This window comes from Martes martes (assembly GCF_963455335.1).
Source record: "Martes martes genome assembly, chromosome: 4".
Taxonomy (NCBI): Eukaryota; Metazoa; Chordata; class Mammalia; order Carnivora; family Mustelidae; genus Martes; species Martes martes.
Genome location: NC_137891.1, coordinates 94,409,576 through 94,426,250, shown reverse-complemented (window position 1 = coordinate 94,426,250; position 16,675 = coordinate 94,409,576). Strand labels below are relative to the sequence as shown.

Sequence of the window (16,675 nt, the reverse complement as noted above, 5' to 3'; positions counted from 1 at the left end):
TTTATTGACTGTTTCATTTACTTTACAGAAGTTTTAAAAATTTGGTGGAGTCCTACTTATTTAGTTCAGCTTTTGTTACCTATGATTTTGGAGTCAGATCCAAAAGATCACAGCTAAGACATGTATCAAAGAGCTTTTTCCTATGTTTTCTTCCACGAATTCTAGTTTCAGGTCTTACATTTAAATTTTAATCCATTCTGAGTTAAAATTTTTTGAATAGTATAAGATAGGATCCAGCTTCATTTCTTTGTATGTGGCTATCCTATTTTTTTCAGTATCATTTATTCAAGAGACTATCCTTTTTCTATTGTGTGTTCTTGCCTCCTTGTCAAGGATTAGTTGACCATATACATGTGGGTTTATTTCTGGGCTCCCTATTCTGTTCCACTGTTATATGTGCTTTTTAAAAAATATCTGTATCATATTGTTTTGATACTGTATCTTTGTAATATAGTTTGAAATCAATATGTGTGATGCCTATAGCTTTGTTTCTCTTTCTCGAGGTTGCTTTAACTTTTCAGTTTTTTGTGGTTTTGTACAAATTTTAGGATCATTTCTATTTCTGTAAAAAGTGCCACTGGAATTTTGATACAGATTGCATTGATTTTGTAGGATAATTTGGGTAAATGGACATTTTAATACCATTATTTCTTCTAATCCAGGAACACAGGATTGTTCCATTAATTTGTGACTTCATTTGCTTTCATCAGTGTCTTATAGTTTCTAGCGTATAGGTCTTTCACCTCCATGTTTGAATTTATTCCTAAGTATTTTGTTATTTTTTGATGCTATTTTAAATGGAATTGCTTTCTTAATTTGTCTTTCAGAGAGTTTATTATTAGTGTTTAGAAATGCAAGTGATTTGTGTGTGTTGATTTTATAGCTGGCAAATTTACTGAATTCATTATTCTAATACATTTTTGGTAGAGACTTTAGGATTTTCTATATATTAGATTATGTCATCTGCAAACAGGTAATTTTATTTCTTCTTTTCTGATTTGGATGTCTTTATTTTTTTCTCTTGACTAATTGCTGTGGCTAAGACTTCCAGTACTTTATTGACTTGGCAATAATGTTTTCGATGTTTTATCTCTGATCTTAGAGGAAAGGTTTTTAACTTTTTACCATTGAGCATGATGTTAGCTGTGGGTTTGTGATAAATGACCTTTATTATGTTGAAATGCATTCCTTCTATACCTAATTTGTTGAGAGTTTGTATCGTGAAAGAATGTTGAATTTTGTCAAATTGCTTTTTCTGCTTCTATTGAGATGATCATGTGATTTTTAGCCTTCATTTTGTTAATAGATTAAAACTGATTGATTTGTATATGTTAAACATCCTTACATCCCAAGGGTAAATCGCACTTGATCATGGTGTATAATCCTTTCAATGTGCTCTTTAATTTGGTTTGCTAACATTTCTTTGAGGATTTTTGCATCTTTGTTAATCAGGGATGTTGACTTATCATTTTCTTGTCTGATGGTGTCCTTGTCTAGATTGGTATCAGGGTAGTGCTGGTTATGAGGAGAATTTGAGAAGGATTGATATTAATTCTTCTTTACATATTTGGTAGAATTCACCAGTGAAGCCATCTGGGCTTTTATGATTGGGAGATTTTCGATTACTGATTCCGTTTCCTTATTTGTTATTGTTCTGTTCAGATTTTCTATTACTGTATGATTCAGTCTTGGTAACTTATATGTTTCCAGTAATTTATCCATTTCTTCCAGGTTATCTGATTTGTTGGTTTGTAATTATTCAATGTGTCTCTTGTGGTCTTTTGCATTTCCATTGTCAGTTATAATGTCTCCTCTTTCATTTGTAATTACTGTTTTGTTTGTTTGTTTTTGTAATTACTGTTTGTGTCATCTCTCTTTTTTTCTTGGTGAGCCTAGTTAAGGGTTTGTCAATTTTGTTTATGTTTTCAAAAACTCAACTCTCAAGTTTCATTGATTTTTTTTTTTAAAAGATATAATTTATTTATTTGACAGACACAGCCAGAGAGGGAACACAAGCAGGGGGATTGGGAGAGGGAGAAGCAGGCTTCCCGCCGCTGAGCAGGGAGCCCGACTAGGGGGTGAATCCCAGGACCCTGAGATCATGACCTGAGCTAAAGGCAGCCGCTTAACAAGTGAGCCACCAGGTGCCCCAGTTTCATTGATTTCTATTGTTTTTCTTTTTCTTTTTTTTTTTCTTTATAGTCTCTATTTCATTTATTTCTTCTCTAAAACTTATTATTTTCTTCCTTCTAGCTTTGGGCTTTGTTCTTCTTTTTTTTTTTATTCCTTGAGGTATAGTTGTAAGTTGTGTATTTAATATCTTTTCATTAATGTAGGCATTTATCACTATAACTTTCCTCTTAGAACTACTTTTGCTGCAACCAGAAGATTTTTTTTTGTAGAAATGATATAGTTTTATAATTTTCCCTGTTGCTTCTTAATCCTCTGAAAATAATTTCATAGTATAATATTTTTGGCATCTTCTCTGTTGCTTTCTTTGGTTTCTACTTCTTTAGGCAACAATGGCTTGATCTTTAGTAACAAACCTTCACTTGTTGAACTATGAAGGCAAGCTTGTACTGTGAAAAGTCCCAAATTGGTCTGTGCTTACAAACTTCACTGATAACTGCTTGCAGATTTGCAGCTATCTAGCCACTTGGCATATCCGGTGTTGCTATTTTGGTCTCCAGAAAGTTCTCCCTTTCTTCATCTACCTTAATTTCATGTCCTGTTTTAAATAATACAAGCATTTTGGGGATGTCACAGCCAATGGAATTTCGAGTTAGTTTTGGAAATCTTTTTTTCAGCTTTTCCTTTAATGGATTAAGCTTGGGCATTATTTCTGGAACAGCTACATAAAAGTCTGATTGAATTTCATCATCCAAAATCTTCTGAATCAGATTAATTCCTCCTGCAAATGCAGCTCCATGTTCTTCTGCTATTTTAATCTCTGATGCATTCCCTGTAAATACAGAACTTTATTGATTTCTGAAACGAATGGGTATGGAAAACGAAGAACACTGGCAAATGGCTCCACTTTCTTCTTCTTCTCCAGTGCCATATCCAGTGTCAAATCTAGATAAACCCCCTTGCTTTGGATTAGTAAAGTCTGGAATTTGAAATTTCTTAAGTAACTGAATAGCTTTCTCCACCTCATATATCTGCCTTGGATATAAGCACTTTAAGTAGACATCATCTTCAGGTTCACCTTTCATAAAGGAGTATGACTTTATTTTTTCAATCTCATCTTTTTTCTCATCTGATACTTTGTCTTTCACACCTTTTTTTGTTTTCTTTGCAGGCTTTGTAGTAGCAGCAAAATGTCTGCTGGGCCCCTGAACATATACAGAACAAGGATAAAGAGGTGTCCGATAAGCCATCTTGGAAAGACTATGCTTTTGATGATGTATCAAGACTCTACCAAGGCATCTTACAGTGGCCGCCATGTTGACCATTCTCGATTGTGTTCTGTATACAATGAGTTTTTATATGTTGTGTTTTCATTTTCATTTGTTTCAAGATTTTTTTCACTTATTTGACCAATTGGCAGTTCAGCAGTGTATGGTTTCATTTCCACTTGTTTGTGAATTTTCCAGTTTTTCTCCTATTATTGATTTCTAGTGGGCAGAAAAGATGTTTGTTATGATCTCAGTCTCCTTAAATTAGTTAACACTTGTTTTGTGACATAACATATGTTCTATCCTAAAGAATGTTCTGCACGTGGTTGAGAAGAATGTGTATTCTCCTTCTGTTGAATGGAATGTTATGTATATATATATGTCTGCTAGGTCTGTTTTGTCCAGCTTATACTTCAAGTCCATTATTTTTGTATTGATTTTCTGTCTGGATGATCTATCCATTTTTGAAAGTGGGGTATTTAAGTTTCCTATTATCACTGTATTGCTATTTGTTTCATTTTGTTTTGTTTATTAACATATAATGTATTCTTTGTTTCAGGGATACAGGTCTATGATTCTTCTGTCATACACAATTCACAGCACTCACCGTAGCACATATCCTTCCCTATGTCCATCACCCTGCCACTGCACCCCTCCCACCCCACCTTTACTCCAGCAACACTCCTGAGATTAAGAATCTCTTATGGTTTTGCCTTGTTTCATTTTTCCCTCTCTTTCCCTATGATCCTCTGTCTTGTTTCTCAAATTCCTCGTATCAGTGAGATCATATGATAATCTTTCTCTGACTGACTTATTTTGCTTGGCATAATACCCTCTGGTTCCATCCATGTTGTTGCAAATGGCAAGATTTCATTTTTTGATGGCTGCATAATATTCCATTATATGTATATATGTGTGTGTATATGTATATGTGTCTGTGTATATATATATATACACACCACATCTTCTTTTTTTTTTAAGATTTTATTTATTTATTTGACAGACAGAGATCACAAGTAGGCAGAGAGAGAGGAAGGGAAGTAGGCTCCCTGCTGAGCAGAGAGCCCGACGCAGGGCTCGATCCCAGGACCCTGAGATCATGACCTGAGCTGAAGGCAGAGGCTTTAGCCCACTTAGCCACCCAGGCGCCCCTACACCACATCTTCTTTATCCATTCATCTGCTGATGGACATCTAAGCTTTTTCCATAGTTCGACTATAGTGGACATTGCTGCTATAAATATTGGGGTGCACATGCCCTTTCAGATCACTACATTTGTATCTTTGGGGTAAATACCCAGTAGTGCAATTGCTGGGTCATGGTGTAGCTCCATTTTCAGCTTTTTGAGGAACCTCCATACTGTTTTCCAGAATGGCTGCACCAGCTTGCGTTCCCACCAACAGTGTAGGAGGGTTCCCCTTTCTCTGCATCTTCACCAGCATCTGTTGTTTCCTGACTTGTTAATTTTAACCATTCTAACTGGTGTGAGGTGGTATCTCATTGTGGTTTTGATTTGTATTTCCCTGATGCCTAGTGATGTGGAGCACTTTTTCATGTGTCTGTTGGCCATTTGGCTGTCTTCTTTGCAGAAATGTCTGTTCATGTCTTCTCTCCATTTCTTGATTGGATTATTTGTTCTTTGGGTGTTGAGTTTGATAAGTTCGTTATAGACTTTGGATACTAGTCCTTTATCTGATATGTCATTTGCAAATATCTTCTCCCATTCTGTCAGCTGTCTTTTGGTTTTGTTGACTGTTTCCTTTGGTGTGCAAAAGCTTTTGATCTTGAGGAAATCCCAATAGTTAATTTTCGCCCTTGCTTCCCTTGCCTATGGCGATGTTTCTAGGAAGAAGTCGCTGTGGCTAAGGCTGAAGAGGTTGCTGCCTGTGTTCTCCTCAAGGATTTTGATGCCTTCAAGTATTACTGTTTATTTCTGCCCTCTGATCTGTTCTTTATTGTTTAATGTATTTAGGTACTCTGATGCTGGATGCATATATATTTACAATTGTTATATCCTTTTGATTGACCCCTTTATCATTACATAATGACCTTCTTTGTTTCTTGTTATAGTTTTGACTTAAAGTTTACTTTTTCTGACACAAGTAGAGCTACTCCTGCTCTCTTTGGTTTTCATTTGCATGGACTGTCTTTTTCCATCCCTTCATTTTTAGCCTATGAATGTCCTTAAAGCTTACGTGAGTCTCTTATAGGCAGCATATCATTGGCCTTTTTCTTATTCTTTTTTTTTTTCCATTCAGCTACTCTATGTCTTTTAATTGGAGAATTTAAACCATTTAGATTTACAGTGATTATTGATAGATAAGCACTTACTATCTCTACTTTGTTAATTGTTTTCTCATTTAGTTCTTTTTCTGTCCCCCTTTTCTTCTTTTGTCATCTTTGTTTGTGAATTGGTGATTTTTTATAGTGGTATGCTTTGGTTCTTTTCTTTTTATTATTTGTATATCTATTACTGGTTTTTGTGATTACCGTGACACTTATATACAACATCCAATATTTGTAATTGTCTTTTTAAGCTGATAACTATACTTCATTTGCATAAAAAGTTCTGCATATTTACTTGCCTCCCTCATTTTATGTTTTGGTGCCCCAATTTATATATTGTGTATCCATTAACAAATTTTTTTTCAGCAGTTCTCTTCTAACTTAGATACTAGAGTTCAATATGATTTACAGATTCTTCAATTCCAGTACTCTTGTTTGGTTATTTTTTATTATTTCTATGTCTTTGTTAAACTTCTTGTTTTTTCATGAGTTCATTGAATTGCCTACATTCCCTTGAATCTTCCTGAGTCTCCTTAAAATAATTATTTTGGATTGTTTTTCAGGTAACTCCCAAATTTCTATTTCTTTGGGATTAGTTACTGGAAAATTTTGTATTCCTTTAGTAGGGTCATGTTTTGATGTTTTGTTTGTTTGTTTATTTGTTTTGTTTTGTTTTGTTTTTGGTCTACTAATTTTGTTATCTATACCATTTCTGGGTCAATTTCAATTAATTAATTTCCTTTTCATTATGAATTGTGTTTTCTTGCTACTTTGCCTGACTACTAACTTTTTAAATAAATGCCACATATTGGAATTATACCTTCTTTGGTTAGAAATATTGTTGCATTCCTATAAATATTCTTCAGCTTTGTTCACTGACGGTTATATACTTGCAAACAGTTGATCCTTTTAGTTCTTGTTTTTAAGCTTTTTTGGGCAGCAGTTAGTTTAGGGCTAATTGCCCCCTAATTGATGCAAAACCATTCTGAGGATACTATCTGATTTCCCATGAATTAGGAGATTTTTCACTGTTGCTGGTAGATACAAGCACTGTGCCTATCCCTGTGTGAATCCCAGGACTGTTCTCTTTAATCCTTTTAGATATTTCTTTTCCTAGCCTTGTCTGATTTTCTCACATGCATGAGTTTTTCATTTTCAGCTGAATACTGAAGAGATCCTCTACAGATCTCCAGAATTCTATGTGTAGTTCTCTCCTCTCCAATATTCCTCTCCGTGAACTCTTAAGACATTGGATTCCATGGACTCCCAAGTTCATCTCCTCAATTTGGGGATAGTTCTGTCCTCAGCCATGCATAGTACATCTCCGTGTACTACCTGCCAGAAACTTTCTTCAGGCAGTAAGCTGTAGTTCTCTTGTTTGTTTCCTGTCTCTCTGGAATCACTTTTGTTGTTGTTGTTGCCTAATGTCCACTGTATGTAAAGCATTGTTTCATATATTTTGTCCTGCTTACAGTTATCTTAGATGAGAGAGTAAATCTGGGCCAGAAGTGAAAGTTCAGTCTGCCTGGATTGTTTTAAGAGTATGAGATCCTATACATGATATTCCCTTTGAAAAGAAAATAATTACCTAAATATATGATATATTTTAATAATTTTTAAAGTAATAGGCCAAGTTTATATCAGTTCTGTTATATGTATATATATTTCTCAGGGGTATGTATGTAAATGTGCTAGTAACTGAGTTCCTGAATCAATAATTTGTACAACAGAGGTACTACTTCTACTAGAAACAAACATCTAATGTTCCCAGTTATAGTACTCCTTTTTTTTAAATTAACATATAATGTAGTATTTTTTTCAGGGGTACAGGTCTGTGATTCATCAGTTTTACACAATTTACAGCACTCACCATAGCACATAATCTCCCCAGTGTCCATCACCCAGTCACCCCATCCCTTCCACCTCCCTCCCCCTCCCCCAGCAACCCTCATTTTTTTCCTGTATACTCCTGTCTTAACATGCTTGGAATCACATGAAGCAGGTCAAGTTTGGTATCTTTATTTCCACTTTTCCCATTTTCAGAGTTTTTCTCTTGCTACAAGGTAACTTATATTTCTGAGATTTGGAGACCTCTAGAATGAGTATTCCTGGTACATATACCAGATTCTGTCTTGATCTCTCCATTTCACCTCCAGGGAGACTCATCTAACCATGGTTCATTTTTTTCATTAGCTTTTGATAAAGACTAGGATAAATGAAAATCAATGGGATTGTCAGTAATCAAGAATAGTACTTATGATTTATTGATTATCTTCCATGTGGCAGAGGTTCTATTATTTTCTCTAATTCTTTTAAAACCACTAACCATGAGGAAGGCCTTGGGGAATCAAGAGAGGGCTTTCCAGAAGGTCTCCTTTCTCAGTTAACTAATGAAGGATGAGTAGGAATTAGGTGAGATGAGGTATGGAGTGGGGCATCAGGCAGATGTTCTAGACAGAGAGAATGGCATATGAAAGGGCTTGGAGGCAAGAAAGAAAGTGACAAATTTGAGGAATTCCATCTTGTTTGGCTGAAGAACTTAAAAAGTGGAGGGAGGGTGGTGGAGATAGGTGGAAGGGTAACAGATAAAATCAGAAAGTAAGATAGATTCCAAGGGATTTGTAAATGATGCTAAGGAGTTTGGACTTTTTTCTGAGGGCAGTGGAAAATTCTCATTGAATTTTTGTCATATTACATTGCACAGAGAGGAAAATGGAAAGAAGTAAAACTGAGTTATAGCCATGGAAAGAAGTAAAGAAGTAAAACTGAGTTATAGCCATGGAAATGGAGAAAAGTGTATGTTGTTTTAAAAAATTCAGTAATTATTTATTCATGTACTCCCTCAGCCATTTACGTATTAAACGTATATAATGACGGTCTGTTACATACTAGGCTTTCTGACTAAATAGTTACTAAACAAATAAGTGTTGAATTATTAAATTAGCTATCATTTATTAAGCACTTATTATATGCAGATGCTGTGTTAAGTGTTTTACATAGACGCTGATACTACCTTTAAATAGGTGACAAAACTGAAATAAAGTTCAAATATGCTAATGTCAGGGTAGATGGCAGAGCCAGGATTTGATTTCAGATCAGTTTGACATCTTGTCAGATTTGGTCATTTACTTAAATGACTGTTCTTTCACACATGTTAATTGTATTTATTATTTTTTCAAATCCAAAGATAAAACAATAAAATAAAATATTCTTTTGAGAACAATAAAATATTAATGATTTCTTTTTTGTTTTAATTAGCAACACATATGTTATTTGCCTGGGTTTCCATTGAAAATTGCCTTTGTTTTATAGATAAGCAATAATTTTATATATCTGTAAATGAGCATTTAGGCAAAATTTGGGATATTCAAGCCCGAAATAAGTTCTTTATTCCCAAGACTTACTAGATGATGTTGAGTTTTTTTTTCTTCTTCTGCGTATATCCTTTGTTAATATTTATAAAGGATGTATTTAAAAGGGTAATTTTATTTTGAAATAGGAGAGAGGAAAATTCATGCTGTAATAATGTCAGAGTTTCCAGAGGAGTATGTTGTGAAATTGTTTGTTTAAACACATTTTATTTGGGGTTCAGTATGAATTTTCAATAGATGTTTTTTTCAGATAAGAAAGCAGTAATTCAAACTCAATTATATAAACAAGGAGATCAGAGAGGATTTATCCTGAAGGGTATAAAATGAACCAAGAGCTTTTAGCCTGGGTCATTATATGATCAGCTCCCCAATGCAAAGTAAGGTAGGTGTCTACACTGAGAAGGCTTTGTGAATGAAACGTTCTTATTCTAATTTTTTTTTCATTTTCACCATTTTAGTTGATATTCAAAAGTGGCAAATGATAAGTGGTAATTTGCTTCTATAGAATCTAAGAACTCCAATTATTTCTCCAAAATTGTTCAGTGGTGAGTAAAGGTAGGTGAACTATATAAGGATAAGAAAAATTTCATTGACTTAAAATAAGAGGAACAACTGGTCAATTCCCTAATGAAGGCTAATTGATGTACCTGGCTTTCTCTTTCTATTTATATTTTTATTTCAACATTTTTATCAATTAAATTATCTGTATATTAAAACCTGTCAATTACTAATGGCTATCTTTGATGATTATATACTTCTGTGAGAACTTATAGTAAATTCACTTTGGATAGTGTCTAATGTATGTTCCCTGCCTTATAGTACATTTTGGTTTCCAGAAAAATATAATTGTTTTAGTTTAGAAGCTCCTGGATTGCTCATAGGGTGGACAATTGATTCTTTTCATAGCATAGTAAGGAATTTGGTGAGAAAAGATTGACAAAGAAAATTAGAAGAATACAGAGCAATGTGTTTATTAAGAATGAAGGTAGTAAGAGCAAAAAAGGGAGGAAGGGAGGGTAAGGTGGGGTAAGTGGCAAAGGAAAGAAGATATAATAAAGAAAAATGTTGAAAGTGTAGACAGATGGTCATGCCACTGAAAAAGGAATCTCTCATTATTCAGGGAATTAGGGCCTTCTGTATTTGGGTTCTAAATAAATCATTTTTCATGATTTTAAAAGAGGCAATTAAGTTGCAGAGATTGGAGTCCAGGTGACAATAAAGGAGAAATTATGGCAGATAATAGAGGGAAGTATTAACTAATACTGATTTATATAGTGTTATATCATTACTAGGCTTTCTTCCATACCATTCCAAGAGCTTCACATAAATTGTTTTATTCTTTTTATGATTTTAGGAAGGAGCATATGCAAAAATGAAGGCAAAAGATATTAAGTTGCTCAGTTACACATAATTATAATGAAATCTAGAAGCAGAATTCTAGATCACTGAGTCTTTTTTTAAAATTTTATTTTATTTTTCTCAGTGTTCCAAGACTCATTGTTTGTACACCACATCCAGTGCGCCGTGCAATACGTGCCCTCCTTAACACCCACCACCAGCCTCACCCATCCCCTCTCCCCTTTCCTTCCAAAACCCTCAATTTGTTTCTCAGAGTCCACAGACTGTCATGCTTTGTCTCCCCCTCCGATTTCCCCTGATTGACTTTTCCTTTCCTTCTCCTAATGCCCTCCATATTATTCCTTATGCTCCACAAGTAAGACAGACCACTGACTCTTATAGAATAGGGAACTAACACTAATTTATCACATAGAATCACAATCTGTTTGTCTGAAAAGACCCTCTCAATCATCTTCTGGTTCTAAGCCCTCCTTTTATAGATGAGGAAATTGAGAATCAGAAAGATTCTGTAGGTTAAGTTTTATTATTTGCAATAAAGGGGAAAGGATAATTCTTACTTTTTTTGTATCCACAAAATTATACAGCCAACATTGCTAGTAATTCAGTACTTCTAGTTTTTCCTTTTGTAAGTTTAGAGTTTTACATTTACAAAGAAGAACTTTGAAAAAATGTAGTATCCATAATGAATATGAAAACAATGGGTAAAAGTTCTAAAACAGTGTTTTATCCTATAATTAAAAATAGGAAGAGAAACCTGAAGGGAGGGGAATCAGAGGGGGAGATGAACCACGAGAGACTATGGACTTCAGGAAACAATCTGAGGGTTTCAGAAGGAAGGGGAGTTGGGGGGATGGGGCGAGCCCAGTGATGGATATTAAGGAGGGCACATGTAATGAGCACTGGGTGTTATACGCAAATAATGAATGATTGAATACTGCATCAAAACTAATATGTACTACTGTATGGTGACTAACATAACACAATAAGAAAAATAGGGTTGGGTTTACTTGTCTCTCTGTGTTTTCCAGATGAGAAAATAAGGCCCAGACAGATTAAATTTTTTTTAGTCAATTTCTAAGAGCTTCATGAGAGATCTTGAAATAGAATTCTATTCCTTAACTTGAGGACTCTACACTAGATCACCACACATCTATTTTATGTAGAATTAGAGAGCTAAAATAAGTGAATTAATTATTTTTATGCAAAAACTAGTTGGCTGGCTAGAGAGGCAAGAACCATATGATCATGATGGCTGAGTATTTTCTGTCATTTTTAGAGGATTCTCTAGGTCTATGGCTCTAAAATAATGAGATCAATTCTGTACCATAGAAGGACCTCACATTTGTGAAGCACTTGAGAAAGCCAGACTCCATGAGCAAAGGGATCCTTATATTTTTCTCTTTAATTGAAATACAAAAAATTCTGAAGAATACTTCAATATGCAACATTTTATCTAAAGGAGTTAACCAGGAAAACTTTTTAATGTATTACTTCACTTCCTTGTTTATACAGATGAAATTTTTGATAATTTTGTGTCTCAGAGTCATAATTTTATTCTTTCAGAGCACTTAGAACAATATTTTTCTTATTAGTGCTCATACTTACCTCCTCTGCTTAGATTGTCAGCCCTTGATGTGAAGGACCATAGTTTATCCATTTTATATTTCTCTTTGCCTGGTTCAAATGCTCAGGATATATTTATCTAATTTATCCACCATTAGTCATAATAATATTACCCAGCTCATTATAATAATCAATTGATATTGAACAAACTATTCATTACCCAGGTTCTATTGAGATACATATTCTCCTTTGTCTGACACACAATGGACCCTCTGTTGTCATCCATGCAACCAAAACTTACTCTACTTTTCCTGGCTAACCCACAGTGGGTATGTCCTTGATAGTATTTCTCTGGGTCAACCTATATTTTTTGCTTCTATAGTTTTTTTTTTAAGATAATACATTCCATATGTTTTCTTAGTAAATAATTTTTATTTGTCCAACTCCACTTCTTTCAACCATCAAAGAATATCCTCAGGGTTGTAAAAAGGGAAGTTTCTAGATTTCTGGGTTAGCCCTTTATCTAAATCACCAGTGGTGATTTTAGTTGACCTATTCTGAATGTTCTCCAGCTTTGTCTTGTCTTCCTTTATAGACATTGTATAGAATTATATGCAAGATGATTGGTGCTGAGATGGTAATGAAGTTGGATTATACTTTTTCTTGGTTTCTTTAGGCTTTCTGATTATAACCAGTTTGTTGGCCTTTTAAGTTAAGGAACTAAAGTTTTTAGAAAACTACAGTTCTGAGAAAGACCCTACTGAGGTCTCACTTTTAGCTGACTTCTTGTAATTAGAGGCAGGTATTTGGATTTTTTCCACTGAGTGAATTGTTTTACTTAGTTGACATTATGTGTCTCTGCCACTATTCTGTTGTGATGTTTCAGGCTTTCCTTTTCACTGCCCAGTGTTGCTAAGTGGCACTTGCAAGTAGGACCTTCACTATATGAGTTCCTATGTTATGAGGTATGTGGCTCATAGTCACATCTAAATGCATAAAGAAAGGTTACTAAGAGTATTAACTATGCAAAAGCACCCAACATAGGGCATAGAACGAAGTAGGCATTCAATAGTGACAAATATTTACACACACACACACACACACACACATTTTCGCTCAGTGGTGGGTATTAAGGAGGGCACATATTGCATGGATCACTGGGTGTGCTGCATAAACAATGAATGCTGGAACACTGAAAAAATAAAATAAAATAAAATGAAAAAAAAAGTCCCTTCTGAATGTCCTAAAGGATATATGTAATAGATTCTTTAATTTTTTCTTTGATTTAGCATGACTGCTATCTACCTGATGTCCATGCTTTTTGGCCTTGCATGTGGGCAAGTAATGTCTTTTTGTTTTCCAACTGAGTATACGATGCATGTTGAAAGGAAAGAGTGTGCTTATTGCCTAACCATCAACACTACCATCTGTGCTGGATATTGTATGACACGGGTATGTAGTTCATCTCACTTCTTTTGGCTGTAAATTAGATAAACCTAGACTCAGTCCATTTCTATCCAGAAAGGAAATGAGATAAATAACAACCTTATTTCCTAAATCTAATGGTTATTGGCTCCTTAGAGGTAGAGCCCTCAGGTTATAATATTATATGGATCTACTTAACACAATTGGTATAGATTTTACTTCCAGAATTTATTTAAACCTTATATTGTTCTCATGATCAAGGATAAAAGGAAGGTGTGTGTGTGTGTGTGTGTGTGTGTGTGTGAGATAAAGGATTCAGTGTGAATATTTTGAATTGGTACTGGGGAATGGGACTAAGGAATCCTCCCCCAGTCTTATTTGTGTCAAAGGAATACAAGTGAATTAACATTATACTCCCTTTTCTGTTCTGTTCTTTCCTCAGGATATCAATGGCAAACTCTTTCTTCCCAAATATGCTCTGTCCCAGGATGTTTGTACATATAGAGACTTCATGTACAAGACTGTAGAAATACCAGGATGCCCACGCCATGTCACTCCCTATTTCTCCTACCCCGTAGCTGTAAGCTGTAAGTGTGGCAAGTGTAATACTGACTACAGTGACTGTATACATGAGGCCATCAAGACAAACTATTGTACCAAACCTCAGAAGTCCTATGTGGTGGGGTTTTCTATCTAACTTCTATAGTGATGTAACTTGCAATTCAGTTAAATGTGTTCACCTGGAATAAAATTAATAAAATGTCAATATATTTCACAACACATTGTGTACATTTTGAGTACTATTTCACCCAAATCCATATCCACACATGCATCAGAGAGCCTATGGGCTTTAGAAGAAAAGGTGAGTGAAAGAGCCTTATGAACTCATATGAGGGATAGTTTCCACATGAAAGGGCACAATGCAGGTAAAATGGCAAAGAGGGATATGAAATACTAATGAAAATCAGCCTTGAGCTGGCTTTCTTTAACAGAAAGCCCTGACATGAGGTTTGTCTTGACATAGAAAATGGATGTAGGGATGCTGCAGAGTTATAAGTGTAATGTGATCAGAAACTGAAGCAACACAGAGCATCAGTGTACTGGAGACATTTGCTTCCACAAACTAGAAGCAGGACTGGAGAGGACATGGAGGGTAAAAAATATGTGAAATCTGCAACATAACACTTTATTCTAGTTATTCAAATGCACAGGATAGATCTTAACCAAAACTCAGCAGACAGTATATTCTATTCTAAAAACTGTTCTCTTTAATTTAATTACTCTGATGGGCCAACTGACTTATGAAAGTTATACCCCAAAAGCCTAGAAAAGAGGCCATGATCATTTTACATGTGGAAGTCTAAATCCTTTGTATTCTTTCAAGTAATAGGAGACACTTCTCAGTATTTATACCAAAATCAACTTGTGCTGCTTTGGCTTTGGATGTCCTGAAAAATTAGTATGGTTATGAAAGATTTTAGGGGTGGGGGAGAGTGCTAAGGGATTAAATAGCATAGAATCATCATAAATTCTAATTTAAACCTTTGTCAATATTGAAACACTATTTTCCAGCAAATGCACTTGGTAAGTGGCTGTTTGTTTGTTTTTTTCTTCCTTCCTTAGGTACTCTTTCATAGTTTCGATAGATACGTGAAGTGAGACAGACCTAGTGCCCTGCAGACTTGACCTCAAAAAGATGATTTATCCTATATTTGCCCCTTTCTCTCTGTCTAAACTGCTACCATTAGGGTAAAAATCAATTATTAGCTGGGATGATTGGCTTTGCTGTATCCCACAGTCACTGGCTGCATTCAGAGGGGCATCTTGTAAATGTCTACATGCATTCAGTACATAGTATGTGTAGCTCTTTCTCTCTCTCTCTCTCTCTCTGTGCGTGTGTGTGTGTGTACACAATTGGTAGTGTCAATGGATTAGTGCCAAGCTCATGTTCTGCCAATGGGGAGGGAATAGTTGTACATTTATATACCAAGTCAGGGGTCCACATTATGCTTACCTTAATATTTGAGGTTGACATCTGCATAGTCTTCAAATATTAATCTGGAAGTTTGGGTTCTCATATCACTTGATAACATGAACACTTAAAGCTGCAGGATTATAACATCCCCTCTAAAAACTGTGTATCAAACATAGATCTTTGACTAATGAGTAAAATGTCTGATGTTCAAACCTAACTGACACTAATTACATATGACTTTCATGGAACCTGAAATTGACAAACCATGTTGGGGCATGAGAGCTCCCCCTCTGAACAAGATTTCCTTTTATTAATTTTCACATTTTGATCAAGATCTTTCTTTGAAAGCATCACTGATCAAAAGTCAAGTTCTTGGGATGCCTGAGTGGCTCAGTTGGTTGAGCCACTGCCCTCGGCTCAGTTCATGAGCCCAGGGTCATGGGATCGAGTCCCACATCAGGCTCCTTGCTCATCGGGGAGCCTGCTTCTCTCTCTGCCTCTGCCTGCCACTCTGCCTGCTTGTGTTCTCTCTCTCTCTCTCTCTCTCTGACAAATAAATAAATAAAATCTTAAAAAAAATTTTTAAAAGAAAAAAAAAAGTCAAGTTCTTTCTATTTTATGGTTTTGTCCCTTGGTACCAGGAAGGACTTTTCCTGGTTGTCATGTCCTATGTTGGAGGGAATGTGCATAGCAGTTAGAAACCACTTCTGGTCACATCTGAGCAGCAAGGAAGGTTAGCAGGGAGAAACTCTCAGGTACTTCTCATCTAAAGTCTATTTTTTCAGGGCACCTGTGTGGCTCAGTCAGTTAGGTATCCTGACTCTTGATTTTGGGTCAGCTCATGATCTCAGGGTTGTGAGATTGAGCCCTGTGCCAGGCTCTGTGCTCAGTGGGCAGTCTGCTTGAAATTCTCTCCCCCACCCCATGCTCTCTCCCTTTCTCAAGTAAGCAAATCTTAAAAAAAAAAAAAAAAGCCATTTTTTTCAAGGTTTTAAGTGTTGGAAGTAACCTTGGAGGTAACATCACTTTATTGGATAAGTGGTTTTTAAAATAAGTTTGATGGTAAAGAAAATGCAAAACTTAACATAATTATATGCAAAAGAAATAACAATTTCAAATTTGTATGATGGTTTTAAACCAGGACTCTAGATCTGAAAATAGCCAACTGAAATATTTATTGGCATTTATTCCAGTTATGGGGAGAACTGTTCTCCCTGTGAAGGCAAACCTGGAGTCATGCATGCCTCCTAGAAGTCTCTGCTTAAAGCGACCATGAAAGCAGACTAGTGAGTACTGCA

At 35.3% G+C, this 16,675-nt stretch overlaps 1 protein-coding gene and 1 pseudogene across 2 annotated transcripts; one reads left to right on the top strand and one right to left on the bottom strand.

Moving 5' to 3' along the window:
* Positions 1-2,457: 2,457 nt before the first annotated feature.
* Positions 2,458-3,455, bottom strand: LOC308341640 (large ribosomal subunit protein uL1m-like; annotated as a pseudogene). Its single transcript has one exon. The product of its transcript is annotated as a large ribosomal subunit protein uL1m-like (transcript).
* Positions 3,456-9,378: 5,923 nt separating this feature from the next.
* On the top strand, positions 9,379-14,099 carry TSHB (thyroid stimulating hormone subunit beta; the record flags this gene model as incomplete). Its single annotated transcript, XM_080802820.1, has 3 exons — positions 9,379-9,437; positions 13,267-13,429; positions 13,845-14,099. Exons 2-3 carry the CDS (start codon positions 13,268-13,270, stop codon positions 14,097-14,099), a joined length of 417 nt encoding a protein of 138 aa, XP_080658946.1. The 5' UTR covers positions 9,379-9,437; position 13,267.
* Between the last annotated feature and the right edge of the window lie 2,576 nt (positions 14,100-16,675).